A 16,319-nucleotide genomic window follows, 5' to 3' on the forward strand; every position below is an offset into this window, starting at 1 on the left:
TCAACCCATATAAAGCTTTATGTAGCATATACTCCTTGTCTTTATCAGCTTCCACTTCAAATCACATTAGTTGTTCTACATATATCTCTTTGTTTAGTCTGCCATTTAAAAATACAGACTTAACATTTAGATGAAAGGCTTTTCAACCATGAGTTGCTGACAGTGCCAAGAAAAGTCTGGTGGTATCCAATCTTGCTACAATAGCAAAAGTATCAAAATAATCCACTCCTAGCATTTGAGAAAATACCCTTTGCAATGAGTCTCACTTTGCATTTATTTAAGGAACCATCTACATTCATCTTTTTCTTAAAGATCCATTTCACGCCAATCACTTGTTTATGTTTTGGTTGATTTACAAGAGTCTAAGTCTTGTTCTTCTTAATCATTGCAATTTCTTTTCTCATGGTTGATCTCCATTCCTTATGAAGTACAGCTTCATCAAAAAAGGCAGGTTCTGCTATTGCAACTTGATATCTGTTGTACATGTCTTGAATAAAGCAAGAACCTCGTATAGGAGTTTCATCAGTAACCTCATCAAGATCAAGTTCACCACTATCATCATTCTGAATGTAAACAGCAGCATTTAATTCTTTGATTTGCTTCTCATTCCAATATCAGCTGGTTCTTCATCGAATGTGACATCTTTGCTGATGCGAATCTTGCCAGAGTCAATTCAATATATGCGGTAGGCTTTTGATTGTAGAATGTACCTTACAAATATTCCTTTCACCATCTTAGACTATAATTTATCTCTTAACATATTAGGGACATATTGATAACAAATGCACCCAAAAACGCGCAGGTGACTTACAGATGGCTTTCTTTCAATCCATGCTTTGTATGGAGTCATAATTTTTAAGGCTCTTCTGGGACAAATGTTCAGCAAATATACAATCGTATTGGTTGCTTCCGCCCAAAAGCTTTTTGTAGCTCTTTTTTAAATAACAAACACTTGGTCATTTTTATTATAGTTCTATTTTTCCTCTCAATAACTCCATTCTATTGAGAAGTGTAAAGAGTTGTGAGTTTATATTGAATCCTTTCTTTTTCGATATATTGAGATAACTTTAACGACTTGTACTCTCTACCATTGTCGAATCTAAGAGTTTTAATTTTTCTCCCAAATTTTTATTCAACTTTGGCCTTGAACTTCATAAAAAGATTAAACACTTCGAATTTGTGTTTCATAAATTAAATCCAACACATTTTGGAAGTATCATCAATGAAGATTAGGAATAAAATGCTTCCATTTAGTGATTTTTCACTCATAGGGCCTTCTATATCAGTGGATACTAGTTCAAGCTTCTTGGTTGCTTTACTTGAACGAGAGATGGAAAAGGCTTCTTTGTAGATTTCCCAAACTGACATGTAATACAAACTTGGCTTGATTCAATTAACAAAGGCAAATTCTCCATCAAGCCTAACTTGTTAGCTTGAACCAAGGAACTAAGATTACAATGCCCAAATCATTTATGCTAAAGGGTTGTCGTATTCCATTTTACCTCAGAAGCTAGATAACAAACATTTTCCAAACTCATAGAAAAGCATTTTCTTTTCATGGGAACATTCATAAAAAACTCACCTAATGGATTATATACAGAGTACATGATTTATCTTTAAAAAGCAAGACATATTAGGAGATTGTGAGCAATATCAAGAGCAAGCAACACGTTTGTGACATACTTGATTCCCAGAGAAGTTTGAATGTTGATTATACTTTTCCCTATTGCATATAGATACTTGTCATCGCCAATTTCAATAATAAATCGATGCACAGTATCAAGTTCAGCAAAGAGTTCTTTATTATGGATCATGTGATTTAAACAACCCCTGTCCAATAACCATTGATTCGAGTCAACTACCTTGGGTCATGTCAAGGTCATAAAAGTATGTTTTTCAACAACATCAGCCTTTTCATCTGCTTGGGATGCCTAATTATGCTTTTCTGGTTTATTTTTACATACTTTCTCAATGTGACCTAATTAGTTACATGCACAACACTTTACACTTGGTCTGAACCAGCAGTAGGCCACTTAATTTCTTTTCTTACAATGAGAGCACATATAGAACGTGCTCTTCTTCCCATGAGTTTTGTTATACTGAACCCTTCTTTTTTTTTTTTCTCATTTTGATCACCTGAGCCCTTTTTTATGCTTGACTCACCTCTTGTTTTCCTTTTTATCTTTGTAAATAAAGTGTTTTTAGTTGTATTATCAACTCGCATTATTCCTTTAACCCTTTTTAATGATGTAATTGTAGATTCAAATCTTTTTAGTAAAGACACAAAGACCTTTTGGATTACACGTTATCAAAAAGATTCTCTTTCAATAGACACACCTAGTTCACCACTCACATGATTTTGTAATGTATTCTTAAACGTTTTCGGTATCTTTCATTCTCAAGGTCTCAAACACCCTCAAACATTTCATCACCTACATCTGTTTTATCTTCTCTGAGCCTTGGAATTGCTCCCTAAGTTTGTCCCATGCATCTTTTGCTGATTTGGATCCCATTATCCTTGTAAATATGGCATCTGAAATAACCCCATGGATACACGCCAGCACTCTATAGCGCTTAGCAACTTCCTCATTATGTTATTTGACTTGTGCGAAGGTTGCAATCTTTCTCAAGATAGGCACCTCACCTCCAGATTCTATGACATCCCAAAGGTCGTAACTATGAAGATATGCTTCTATTTTAATGGACCAAATTGCATAATTCTCTCCATTGAAGATTGGTGGAGATTGATGACGAAAAATATTGCTAGAGGCCATTTTGGAAGTACTATGGTTTTTCTTTAAATTTTAGGAAAATGGCTTTTTAATTAGCTTACAAAAACAGTCTCCTAAGATTCAAAATAAGCTTTTGATACCATGAAGACAAAAAAGGACAAGAATAAGGTTGTTATATGAAGACACTGTTAATGAACAAGACAAAAATTTAATAGAGAAACGAGATTTGTTTTGATGAGTAGCTCACTTTATTAATACAAGACATCCATATTTATACACATTGAAGGAAGTTACATGCATAACACTTGTCAAGACATGGATTACAAGTGTTAAAGGAAATTTAAAGGTAGTTAACATCTAATAATTGCAAGTGTTGATTGAGTTAATCAACAAAAAACACATACAAATACACCTATTGAACTGTTGAAATAATCATTAATCTGGTATTATGGTAGGAAACTACTAAGTTTGGTTAAAGAAGAAAAGTAACAGATTAAAGGGAAGCAACACTCAAATAAAAATTGAAGATGATTCAAAAATGCTGTCGTTCTTCATTTTACCAGATTATAAGGAAATGGGTAATTATTATGTCGTTTTGTTTAGTTTATATTTTGTAAGGCTTTAAACATACACATTAGTGGCATTTTGGCCATGTGTTTAATTTTCTTTGTTATACGATAAGTATTGTTGTCGTGTGTTCATCTTCAAAAATGTTGAACAGACTTTGTTACTAGTTGTTAGACCTGTACAGAAGTCAAAGATCACTAAGCTAAATTTGATCTTATTTTTTTTGTAGTTTGTTGGATCTCAACGTTGGATCTAGCTTAGTTACTTTATCTTTTCTTCAAATAGTTGCATAAAAATTAAAATGTAATAAGAATTCAGTAACTCTTTGATTCGCTTTATTCTTTTTCTCAAATTTCCCTATGTTATTCATTTGAACTATAGTATTCTCTGTCAAACTCGTTATGGTATCAGAGCTCTCATTCTCAAGGGACTTGTGACTCGATTATTACTATGGGTTTTTATTTTCTTCTTAAAAACCATATGGCTACTAATGCTGCATCTCCTTCAATTTTCTCTAATGTGAATTACCTTTCTTAGACTATTAAGATACGATCATACTTGAAGGCTTTTGATTTTTGGAATGCTATTGAGATTGGAGAAGTTCCTGTGCATAGGCATGCCAATCCCACATTGACTTGGATCAAACAACATAATAAGGAAATAGCTAAAAGGTACAAGACTCATGTCATTATCAATTTTTGCTAACATCAAGAATTATGAAAACCTTAAAGTAGTGTAGGATAGTTTAAAAGAAAAATATCAGGGTAGTAATCAAACCAAGGCTATGTAAGTACTGAATATTACTAGACAATTTGAGCTTATGGGAATGAAAGAGGAAAAAAATGTTCAAGAATATATAGATAAATTGTTGAAGTTAGTAAATCAACTCAAGCAATTGGGAGAAAACGTTCGTGACAAGAGAGTAGTGAATAAGATTTTAGTCAATATTCTAGAGAGATTTGAAGCAAAAGTATCATCTCTAGAAAACTCCAAAGATTTGACTAAGATCTCGATTAATGAACTGATTAGTGCTCTATTGACTCAAGAGCAAAAAAGAGCTCTTAAATGTGGAGTTCTTATTGAAAATGCTTTGTTTGCCAAAACCAAAGGTTTAAGGATCAAAGGTGAAGGCTCAAAAAAGCATAATGGTAGTAGAGCAAGTGATGGCAAGCAAGGAAAGATGAAGGACAAGTATTTTCCATGTCTTCATTGTAAGAAGAGTAATCACACCCCTAAATATTTTTGGTATAGGCCCAATGTGAAATACAGAGCCTATGATCAACTTGGTCATGTTGAAAAAGTTTGCAAAGCTAAGAAGAAAGCTCATGAGAACAAGGCTGCTGTGGCTGAGCAAACTAAAAAATCTGAAAATGTGTTGTACATGGCCAAATTGAAGGGTGATTCTCATGAAAGAAGTGTATGGTTGTTAGATAGTGGTTGTTTTAACCATCTCACAACCAACAAAGAGTTATTTTCAAATATTGATAGAAGTTTTACAACTCAAATCAAGATAAGAAATGGAGTATATTTGAATATAATTGGCAAAGGAACTGTTTCTGTCAACACTTTGTCAAGTATTAAATATATTTCTGATGTTTTCTTAGTACCTAAAACTAATCAAAATTTATTGAGTGTTGGTCAATTGGCTAAGAAAAATGATGCATTGTTGTTTAAAAGTATGTTATGCACTATATTTGATCCTGCTAGAACTAAGATATTAACTGTTGAAATAAAAAATAATTGCTACCCTTAAAACTTAATGAAATCTGTGCACAGAGCATATGTGAGTGAAGATGATGTTACTGACCTTTGGCATAAGAGATTTGGTCATGTCAATTATCATTCATTAAGCAAAATGTCTGCTGCTGGTCTAATTGGTGGTTTACCTATTTTAAACAAACCTAATAAATTGTGTCAAGTGTGTTAATTTGGGAAACAAAGTAGAAAACCATTTCCCAAGCAAAGAAGTTAGATTGCTAAGTACAAAGTTGAGCTTGTTTATATATACTGATTTGTGTGGACCTATGAAGACACTTTCATTAAATCAAAGTAGGTATTATATAGTGTTCATTGATGATCTCATTAGATTCAACTAGGTTTATTTTATAAAGCAAAAGTTAAAAGCATTGGTTAAGTTTCTTAAATTCAAAGCTTTGACTAAAACTCAAGCTAGTAGGAAAATTAAGACTTTGAGAATAAGCAATGGTCAAAGAATACATCTTCTAAATTTTAGAATTTTTTGGCTCAACTAGGTGTTAAACATTAGTTAACTATCACCTATACTCCTCATAAAAATGGAGTTTCAGAAAGAAAGAATAGAACACTGGCAGAAATGGCCATATGTTTGTTGTTCCAAAGTGATATGCCAAGAGTATTTAGGCCAAAAGATGTTAACACAGCTAATTACATTTTGAATATGACCTATACAAAAGTATTAACTCTTAAAACTTCATATGAGATGTGGTATGAATATAAGCCAAGTGTTTCTCATTTCAAAACATTTGGTTGTGTGTTTTGCTAAAATACCAGATGAAAAAAGGTCAAAGTTTGATTCAAAGTCAGTGTTAGTTGTTCATATTGGTTATAGTGATGTATCTAAAGGGTACAAACTATATGACACTAAGTCCAAAAAGGTTTTTATAAGCAAAAATGCTCAGTTTGATGAAGGGCAAAAATGAAACTGGAAAATGAAAATAGTAAGTGGTCTTGAAAATGTGTTTTTTGGAACTAATGAGCAAGTACAGGGTGAGAAACTTGATGATGTTGATTTATAGGATGAAAGCTTGTTCGTCAGAGGGACAAGATCATTGCAAGACATTTATAACAACTGTAGCTTGGCAATTGCAAATCCTACAACTTTGGCAGAAGCTCAATCAGATGCTAACTGGAGAGCGACAATAAAAGCAAAGATGGCTATGATTCAGAAAAATGAAACCTGAGAATTGGTTGACAAGCCCAGTGATCAACATGTGATTGGTGTCAAGTGGATCTACAAGACCAAGTTGAATCTTAATGGCACAGTTAACAAGTACAAAGCCAAGTTACTGGTTAAAGGCTATGCACAAACTTATGATATTGATTTCTTTGCAACCTTTGCACCAATGGCCAAGCATGATACTATAAGGTTGTTAGTAGCTCTATTAACTATAGAGGGATGGAAAATATATCATTTAGATATAAAATCAGCTTTTTGAAATGATATTTTGAAAAAAGATATTGATGTTACTCAACTTGAAGGGTATGTAAAGCAAGGAGCTGAAAACAAAGCATGCAAGTTGGTTAAAGCTTTGTATGGACTTAAGCAAGCTCCAAAAGCCTAGTATGAGAGAATTGATGACCATTTTAGAAGTCAAGGGTTCAATAGGAGTATTACTGAACCAACACTTTATATAAAAGGCTCAGATGGATTAGTGAAGTTGATAGTTACTTTATATGTAGATGATTTGTTAATTATAAGGCCAGATGCAGAAGGCTTGAAGGAATTTAAGTCACAAATGATTACTGCATTTAAGATAATAGATTTAGGTAATAACTTATTTTCTTAGTATGGAGGTTTAGCAAAGTGAATATTAGATTGCTTTGCATCAGCTTAAATATGCAAAAGATCTGTTAAAGAAGTTTAACATAGGTGCATGTAAACCAGTTAACAATCCTCTTACTTTGAGTGATAAATTAAGTAAGCATGATGGTCAATAGATGCAGATGGACAAATTTACAAAAGCATGATAGGATCATTGTTGTATTTGTTTGCAACAAAACTTAATATCATGTATGCTACAAGTTTTTTGCCCAAATTTATGTAGACTCCTTCTTTGATACATTTCAAGGCTGCCAAAAGGATACTTAGGTATGATAAAGGCATTGTTGATTTTGGTCTAAGATACATGAAGGAGGATAATGGTGATCTTCAATGGTTCAATGATAGTTATTGGGTTGGTTCGATTGATGGTTCTAAAAGTACTGGTGGATTCTGTTTTTCATTTGGTAGTGCAATGTTTACTTAGAATTCAAGGAAACAAGAGGTTGCTACTCTGTCATCAGCTAAAGTTAAATATCTAGCAACAATGGCAGTTGCTAATCATGCTAAGTGGTTGAAGAAGATACTAATGGACCTTGGAGTTACTTAAAAAAAAAAGGACTATGTTACATGTGGATAATCAATTTACTATAGCCATAGCCAAAAACCTCATTCATCACAGTTGTACAAAGCATATTAGAGTAAAATATTATTCATTGAGAGATGTCGTTAAAGATAAGGAGATTGATCTGAAGTATTGTCCCACTGATTTTCAAATTGCAGACGTATTCATTAAGGCCCTTAGTAAAGAGAGATTTGAATTTCTGCGTTCTTGTCCAGGGATTCATCAGATTAATGATTATGGGGATGTGTTGAAATAATCATTAATCTAGTATTCTGGTAGGAAACTGCTGAGTTTGGTTAAAGAAGAAAAGTAATAGGATGAAGGGGAGCAACAGTTAAAATGAAGATTGAAGATGATTCAAAAACACTGTCTTTCTTCTTTTTACCAAATTCTAGGGCTAGAAAATGGGTTTTTCTTGTGTCGTTTTAGTTTAGTTTATATTTTGTAAGGCTTTAAATGCACACATTAGTTTTGTTTTAGCCATGTCTTTAATTTTCTCTTTAAATGCACACATTAGTTTCGTTTTAGCCATGTCTTTAATTTTCTTTGTTATACGATAAGTATTGTTGTTGTTTTGTTCATCTTCAAGAGTGTTCAATAGACTCTGTTACTAGTTGTTAGACGTACATAAAAGTCAAGGATCACTAAGATGAATTTGATCCTATTTTTTCGTGGTTTCTTGGATCTCAAGGTTAGATCTAGCTCAATTAGCTAATCCTTTATTCAAATAGTTGTATAAAAACTGAAATGTAATGAGAATTCAATGACTCTTTGATTCACTTTCTTCTTTCTTTCAAATTTCCCTTTATTCTTCATTTGAAATATAGTATTCTTTGTAAAACTCGACATGAACACACAGGCCATGTAAGCATTATTCTCAACAATGTCAAAAGAATATAAATTTTTAAGAGGGAAGTGTAACATAAGTCACTGATTTCCCAAAAATAAAACAAAGCTGATTCACCACACATCTTTCCTAAAATTTAGCAGAAAAGTGCAAGAGGCTATAATCATTCATATGATTTCTTATTGTGTTCAACCTATATACCATTGTGTACAGTACACACAAGAATATATACATTTTAGGGGAATGGCTAGCACATAGAAATACTGTAGATCATTTCATGTTCTCACCATGATTAACATTTTGAGTTGCTAAATGCATTTTATCTGACTTAAAGATCTGATCTTCTTCCTGATTCAAATGTCTTCAATTTTTCATGTGGTTCAGAAGCAGAAACATGTAACAGGGTCCTGTCCTGAGGCTCTCCTTTTCCTTGCTTTTTCTTTAACCTTCAATTCCTCGTTTCTTCTTTGCTCATCTGCCTGTGCTCTAGCTCCACCAGCAACATGATCAATTCTTGCTATCTTGGCCTGGTAAAATTGTTGGTTTCTCTTTATTTTCTGCTCCAATTCTTTCTGCAGTTCAGGCAATCAGGACTCAGCTGGAAAGTGGCATTTAATTTATGGCATTTGTGAATTCCATCAGATAATAGTAGTAGCTAAAAGTTAGTCTAACCTTTCTCCTCTCCATCTTAATTTTGGCTCGCAGCTTTTTTTCATTCGCCCAGGCAAGAATTGATGCTTTCTTATCCTCATACCTGAACTTTTGCACATTAGTATGACAAAAACGATTTTGCTATTATTATACTAGATATCCAGAAGTTGTTGAGCATAAGAAAGGTTTTATTACATATTCGATAGTTGAATATTCATGTTTTAAATATTCTTAATGGTGTTGTTGCAAATAACAAGTGATTGTACAGGGTGTTCTCTTTGATTCTTAAGTGCTGAAAATTAATGATTACCGCCTGTTAACTTTTTCCGTCTGAGCTTTCTCCCATGCATCTGCTTTGGTTTCCACAACATTGAGTTGGGAAGAATTTCCCTTCCACCTTTGGTCTCCAGCTTCCATGGTCATAGGCCTAGCAGAGGATGAATGACCTGGTTTGCGAGTTGTTAAAGCGCTCTCTTGTCTCCTATAATCCTGTTCCTTTGACTTTCTGCTGGAAGTTTCACCTGAGGAAAATTAAAACAAAAAAGAATTCATCGTTATTCTCCTTCAAAAGACTTGTTAAAGAGCACTGAAACTAAAATCAGTTGGCCTGTAAGCAGATTCACAATTCCATGAGTTGAATGTTGCGTTAGTTTTAACGAAGATCTTGCTAAAGCTAGTAGTGGGCAATGTCTAGTATCGGTTGTTACCTGCAGTTCTCACTTCCTTGCTAGAGTATCGCCTAGTCACTCTGTCAGAATTTCGCACCCTGGTTGTGGTATCATTTCTTAATCTCTCTGTCTTGATCCTACGTCGTGCTTCATCTTCTTCAAGTGAGTTGATGGCATATGCAGCAGCCGCCACTGCAACAGCAAACCCAGTGTCATACTCCTCGTTCATTGCCAAGAAAACTGCCCCTGGAACCAGCTCTGTGCCTTGTTGTCTACAAAAGCTAGCAATTGAAATTCTTATACCTTTGCGTCATGATCATCATAACACCGGATTCTACCTTCAAGTTAGACATTGTTTGAAGATGGTTTTTCATTTTTACAACAGTTTTTCCTTTTTATAGCATTGTTTTCTCATCTGTAATGGTCTATTAATGTACAATATTTACTTGGTATGTGTTTTGACTTAATTTAAGCAATAATATGTAAAAATGTGCCATAAGTAGGTTCTAGCACTGTAGAATACATAACTTGGTACCTCCTTTTAAGGATTCTGCTGTTCTTCCTCTAGTACTTCTCTGCGCTCCTCGTCCTGCACCAGCAAACCTCACAACCATAAACAAGAGTGACAATACCCAACCAGAACAACAATGTTCTGCAAAAATCTTTGGCATCAATCTTTACTGGACATGTTCTTTTACATACTAATAATTGGTGATAAACAGGATCCTCATAGCTTATTATTGTTTTAGCCTTTATTTTAGGTTCACCTGAATTCCAGTGTGATTGGTTTTTAGTCAGTACATAGTTTTAGAATTCCAGTATGTCTTTCATTGTGATTGAAACCGAAGTCCTTCAACCAAAGAGGATAAAGAAAAAAATGTTAAATTTCAGAAATCAAGTTTAAGCTAATACCTAGTCAAATTATTTTAAAGCCAGAAAGAAAGAATTCTGAAACAGAATTTGACAACGAAATTACTAATAACTGAAGAATTTTTTTAATCGGAATTGTAGGTGTACAGGCACATACCTCCTTTGCTTAATCAAAATTTCCAATTATGCAGAACCTGGGCAGCCAATTCTTGTCTGATTCTCCTGCCTTTTTTCCTGTGGGAACTGTTTGACTTTAAATAAGACAAGAACCATGGGCTGTTGATTGGAATAAGAAGCTTGGAGATTAAGAAAAGTCTTCTGGTGCCTTTAACCATGATTCCTGAACACTGCAGGCACGAAGAGGAGAGGAGGAAGATATGACTTCCATGCAGCTTTTGATGAAAGCAAAGAATCTCTCATGTAGAAATGCTTGTCTTTTTCAATTACAACTCCCTTTCTCTCTATTAAAGACATCTTTATCTCATCTTTATATATATATATATGACAAGAAACTCTTCGCAAGTAAAATTCAGGTACAAGCATCATCCTACAAAATATATGCAAGGAATTTTGGCTTAAAAAGGTTACTAATTTCTTTTTTCAAGCCAGCCTCTTTCCAAACCATGCCGGTAAAAAAAGTTATCAACAAATGGTCTCTAAGGAAACTTAAACCTTACTTCTTTGTTGAAAATAGCAAAGATTTGAATGCAAGTCTGGAATCAATCAAAAGGATTCTCACAACAATATCAATCCCATTCTCATGCAGCTATATATGCCTTATGCTCCTTGAATGGGAGGGTATAATCACACGTAAACCAGTTGGCAAATTATGTGGAATCATAAATACTAGTGGCCCACCTGCACAAGCAAATCACCACTGTTCCTTGCCCAGGTCGATAAACTGATGCATGAGTATTGAGTGCTGTGAAGTTGCATGGATAGATATTAGGGTGCCTGTTACTTGGCTGAAGAATCTTGCTTTGCTTGTCTTGGAGTATTCATACATTGGCTGGCCTATGGGCCTCTCTCTTAGGTTTTTCTCACCTCTCTTTAACCCCCGCTTGATGTTTTGCAATGTGCTGCTTAGGGTGAAAGCTATTTATTAAATATAGATACACTTACGACAAAGTTTCATTTTTCTTTTTTTTGCTAAATTTCATCTACGCCTCTTACAATTTTAATTCTTTTCACAAGACATCTTGTGATTTTTTTTCTTAATTAGTATTCTGAGAATATTTTTTTCCCAATTAGTACTTTCAAGATAACTTCTATTCCCACAAGGAGTTAAGCTATTAATTTTACTCAATAAAATTATATAAAATACCCTTAATGTGAATAAATAGATTAACTTTGAATTAATGATAGTTTGTAATTTTATTAAAAAAAATTAACAACTTAACTTCTTATAAGAACAAAGGTTATTCACAAGATGTTAATTGAAAATATATATATATATATATCCACGGTTGCTAATTTGGAAAAAAAAAAATCATAAGATGTCATGTAAAACAAGCTAAAACCCCTTTTAATATATCGCTAAAGTACACTTTAACACTTCTTATTTCAAAATACATTGTTGGCCCTTGATTATTCAACTACCATTAGTCAACAATTATTTATAAATATGAAAAATCATAATAACCCTCAAATAATTAAAAAAAATAAAAAATATACAAAGAATATCATAATCTATTTTAATTAAATAATAATAATAATAATATTTTTTATTCACTGTTTACCAACTTAAATAATAAAAAAGAGACATGTGATGAAAAGGAAAAATTAAAAAACAAAACAAATTATTTTTTATTATTTTATTAATAATTCAAAAAAAAACTCATAATTTTGAAAAGAAAAAAATCTAAAAAAGTTAAGTAATAATATTCTAATTAAACTAGGTATAATATTTTAATTATTTTCCTTTTTTTCTACCTTCTCCTTGTTCTTTTCCTTCTTCTCATTCTCTTTTACCAAGTATTGTAAAGTTCTTTTCTTTTTCTTCCCTTTATTCCTTTATCTCTCCCAATTTGTTCTCTCCCTCCTTCGATCTTAATGCACTGCCATGACTACAATCCAAAATCATTATTACCAAGACACCAACACCATATAGTGAATATTCCAACAACAACTAGAAAAGTTTAATAAATTTATAATATTTTACTAAAAATAATAAATCAAATCTTATAAATTTCACCTTAAAACGTTTTAAATTTAAAATTGATCTCATAAGAACTTGCTTGAAGTCAGATCTATCATCTATTGTTGATGAAATTATAGATCTACTCTCATGTGCTTCAAATCTATTGGGTTTATCATTTTATTAGAGAAGTAATTTTGTTAAATTTTGTTACTATTAGGCTTTGCATTAAAAAAAAAAGGAAAAATGAAAGTAGAGATGGAGGTGGTGATTGATATTAGTGAGAAGTAACAAAGGGAGAGAAAATGTAAAAAAGGAGAATTTAGAAGACAATAAAGTTAGTAAAGGAAAGGAATATGGGTAATTTAGGATTTTAACATTTTATCAACGGTTTGATTATTGATATTGGATGGTCAAAGGGGAAATAATGTATTTTGAGATAGAATCATAGAAGGTCCAAAGTGTACTTCAAAGGTGTATTTAGGGAGGTTTTTGTATTTTTCTTTGGGTGTAAGTGGGGTTTACCTTTTTTTTTTCTTTGTATTGTAGAGAAAACTTTTTACAATGTGTTCCAATTTCTGTTGACGTCCAAGCAAGTAATATGTATTTTAGAAGTTCCATATTGTTGAACAATTGATTCAAGCAAGTCAATATAATACCAAGTACATTTGCTAAAAAATAATTCAATATGCGACAAGAAATAATACATAAAAATTTAGCAAACAACAAAAAATCTCGAAATTTATGTAATTGGACACAAAATCTACGTACATGAGTGGAGACAAAGAAAAATCTCCATTATAACCAAAACAAGGTGAAAATTAGTATTTTGAAATTCAAAACACACCCAAAGCTCATCATCACTTAAACTCGACATTATTTCTCTCAAAATCCCTCAACTCTCTTTTTTTTCTTTGCCCAATAGAACAAAGAAGACCCAATTTCCTAAATCAATTTTCTTCTTCTCAGTTGACATTAGAAAGGCCTAAGATAGCTTTTTTACAGTGCAATTGATGGCATCTCCTAATACTCACCACCAATAAACAGTTAGAATTTACTAACTACTAACAGCCAAGGCAAGCAAGGTGAGGCCAATTGTTTGGTTGGTTTTGAAAATTTTAAGCCATATTTGACAAATCTCAACTTTGACTTAAAATTCCTTCAAATATCCATTACAACGAAACAAACATCCCATTGCCTCCCTTGGACCTACTTCTATAGGGTGGTACTCATATATCGTGAATATTAACCAAGTCCAAGTTATGTTCAAACTTGCAAGCAAGGATAACCTCCATTAACATGCCAGCAAAATTCTCTTCAATAAAAGCCTCATTGATTACATCATTCCCAAGCGATACATGCTTACAAATGGAGTGTTATCTAACATCCATATGTTTAGTTTACTTGAGAATCGTATTTTGGCTACCACAAAAGACAACAGTGGAACCCTACCCCAAACCAAGATTGCTAATTTGACCTTTTAGCCATGAAACCTCTTTCATTAGCTCCACCTTCATCATAGGCAAGGCCATAATCATTTTTAGTATATCCTTGTAACAAATGGCATCTCTAGAAAGAGTGAAGACATACCATGTTAAAGATATCATCCAAACAACATCCCAATATAATTAAAGTCCACAAAAACCATGATACTTCTACATCAATCACTCCGATCATACAGAAAGAATGTATTTGCAATACAAAACAACTAATTACAAGAGCTACCTAGGAGCAACTAGCAATCACTTTCAAGGTCTCAATCTCTCCAAGGGCACAGCCATGACCAAACAACAACTCCCACAATAGCATCTTCCAAGGAATCTCAAACTCTTTGCCAAGACAATAGCTTGTAATAAATTCATCCAAGGTGATAGAAACAAGGTAACAACAATATTAATAACACTTAATGGCACCTACTACGCTATAACCAAAATTTGTAAAATTTAATCTTATTAAACTATTGCTTGAGTGATATGCCCCGTATTACCACCTAATTAGGCTTAAGTAAGTTACACAAAAAATCACACCACCAACAGAGAACCGCACCAACAATAAAGCTCTCACTCCAAGCTCAACTTGCTAAATGACACCATGGTCTTCCACTACAATTGACTCCAAGGTGCACTAATAACAAGTGAGTGGTATGTATAACATAACTATCACAAATCCATTAACACAACTAATCAGTAATGAGAAGTCCACAAACTAAAATTCCTCACCTCAGCACAACCCAAGTTTTCCATTACCAACTTGAGTGTAACCACACTCTAATTATAGAGTCATCAGTCACTATTTATCTCAACATACCATCAAATTGGTCAACCTAAACATAGTGTTCAAAGACCCCAACGAGTAGTATATCCAAACAGTCTCACCTAAACCAGAAGCATTTAAAAGAGGATAGAATATTCCAATTCTTTATACTATTAAAAAAAATTAAAGAATTGCCAAATGTCCTACAACTCTAATGGTGTTCCAAAAATAGAGTAGTAACTCATTACATACAAGTTGCAAAAAATTCGAAAATACACCAAACACAATTTGTCATTAACAAAACTTCACAAATTAAAATAACTACTACTTAACATAATATAAAAAGAAGTCACATGGCAATAAGGTGGCCATAATGCAAGCTACATTTGCACAACAAATCCTCCTCACATAAAGTAACCCCTAAATCTATAATAACCAAAAATGACGTACTAACAACACTAACAAAACATGTTTCATCCTAGACATAGAGGCCATTTATCATCACAGAGTAAGCACCAACTTTTACCCAAACTTTGGAAACTCAATCTTTAATAAAATATGAAAAATCCAATAAGTTGACAATACCTAAGGAAATTAGGTTTTTCCTTATCTTAAGAGTATGTCGAACCTCAAACAATACTCTCACAGCAACATCAAATATATTGAAATAAACAATGCTAATACCAACAACTTTAACATGAATTGTCATTCCCATCAACAAGTTAGCACACTCCTCATAGATGGTAACAAATTCATTACTAGTGCTAATGCGAAACGTAGCACCTGAAACAAAAATCCAACCATCATTAATGTGATCAAGCGATAGTGCAAGAACAAACTCAACATCACAAGAATTTTTTATCATATTTGCTTCATTTTCAGTACGCATATTCTTAATCGTACCTTATAGTTTAGGACAAATTCTTTTAACATACTCAAACTTGTGATAATGAAAATACCTAACCTTAGGTTGACCCCTATTAAAACTATCATGACCTATCAATTCACCTTAAGTAACATGACCATCATTTTAACTGTTTTCACTTGCCTTACTAATTAGTTTCTTTAAAACTCACTATATATGAACGCATCTTTCACATCTTGAAGAAAAATATCATGTTGACCATAAAACATAATATCAACAAAATTCGCATATAAAGATAACAAAGAACAAGACAAAATCAAGGCTTGATCTTCATCCTCAATTTTAATATCAATATTCTTAAAATACATGATAATAAAATTCAAAATATCAAAGGTCTTTGAGAGTGTAGAGCTTTTTCTCTTGCTTAAAACAAAAAGGGGCATTTAAGCGACTATGGTAGATGGGAAGATGACAAGTGGGTTTGGCACATCTAACTAAGAAGAGCACTTTTCAATTGGGAAGAGCACAAATGGCATCAGTTAAAGAACTCAATCGTGACTATCATATTTGCAATGATATGGAGGATT

At 32.9% G+C, this 16,319-nt stretch overlaps 1 protein-coding gene across 5 annotated transcripts; it reads right to left on the bottom strand.

Annotated features, from left to right (window-relative positions):
• Nucleotides 8,414-10,895, bottom strand: LOC18604778 (eukaryotic translation initiation factor 3 subunit A). Of its 5 annotated transcripts, none has more exons than XM_018116953.1 (7): nt 10,635-10,893; nt 10,375-10,457; nt 10,136-10,196; nt 9,647-9,799; nt 9,250-9,460; nt 8,961-9,042; nt 8,414-8,860 (listed from the first exon to the last, which is right to left on the bottom strand). In XM_018116953.1, coding segments are annotated over exons 3-7 (639 nt in total). In that variant the 5' UTR covers nt 10,137-10,196; nt 10,375-10,457; nt 10,635-10,893; the 3' UTR covers nt 8,414-8,668. The 5 variants fall into 5 exon arrangements, with proteins under 5 accessions (XP_017972442.1, XP_017972439.1, XP_017972440.1 ...); XM_018116951.1 differs by having other exon boundaries at nt 8,669-8,860; nt 9,647-9,879; nt 10,143-10,196; nt 10,635-10,895; XM_018116952.1 differs by having other exon boundaries at nt 8,669-8,860; nt 9,647-9,888; nt 10,143-10,196; nt 10,635-10,895.

The sequence above is a fragment of the Theobroma cacao genome, chromosome 3 (assembly GCF_000208745.1).
Source record: "Theobroma cacao cultivar B97-61/B2 chromosome 3, Criollo_cocoa_genome_V2, whole genome shotgun sequence".
Lineage (NCBI taxonomy): Eukaryota > Viridiplantae > Streptophyta > Magnoliopsida > Malvales > Malvaceae > Theobroma > Theobroma cacao.

Coding starts and splice junctions, on each gene's coding strand:
- LOC18604778 (XM_018116950.1), bottom strand. CDS start 9,836: ATGAACGAGGAGTATGACACTGGGTTTGCTGTTGCAGTGGCGGCTGCT. Junction 9,461..9,646: donor CAAGGAAGTGAGAACTGCAG/GTAACAACCGAT, acceptor AATTTTCCTCAG/GTGAAACTTCCAGCAGAAAG. Junction 8,861..8,960: donor TTAAGATGGAGAGGAGAAAG/GTTAGACTAACT, acceptor CCTGAACTGCAG/AAAGAATTGGAGCAGAAAAT.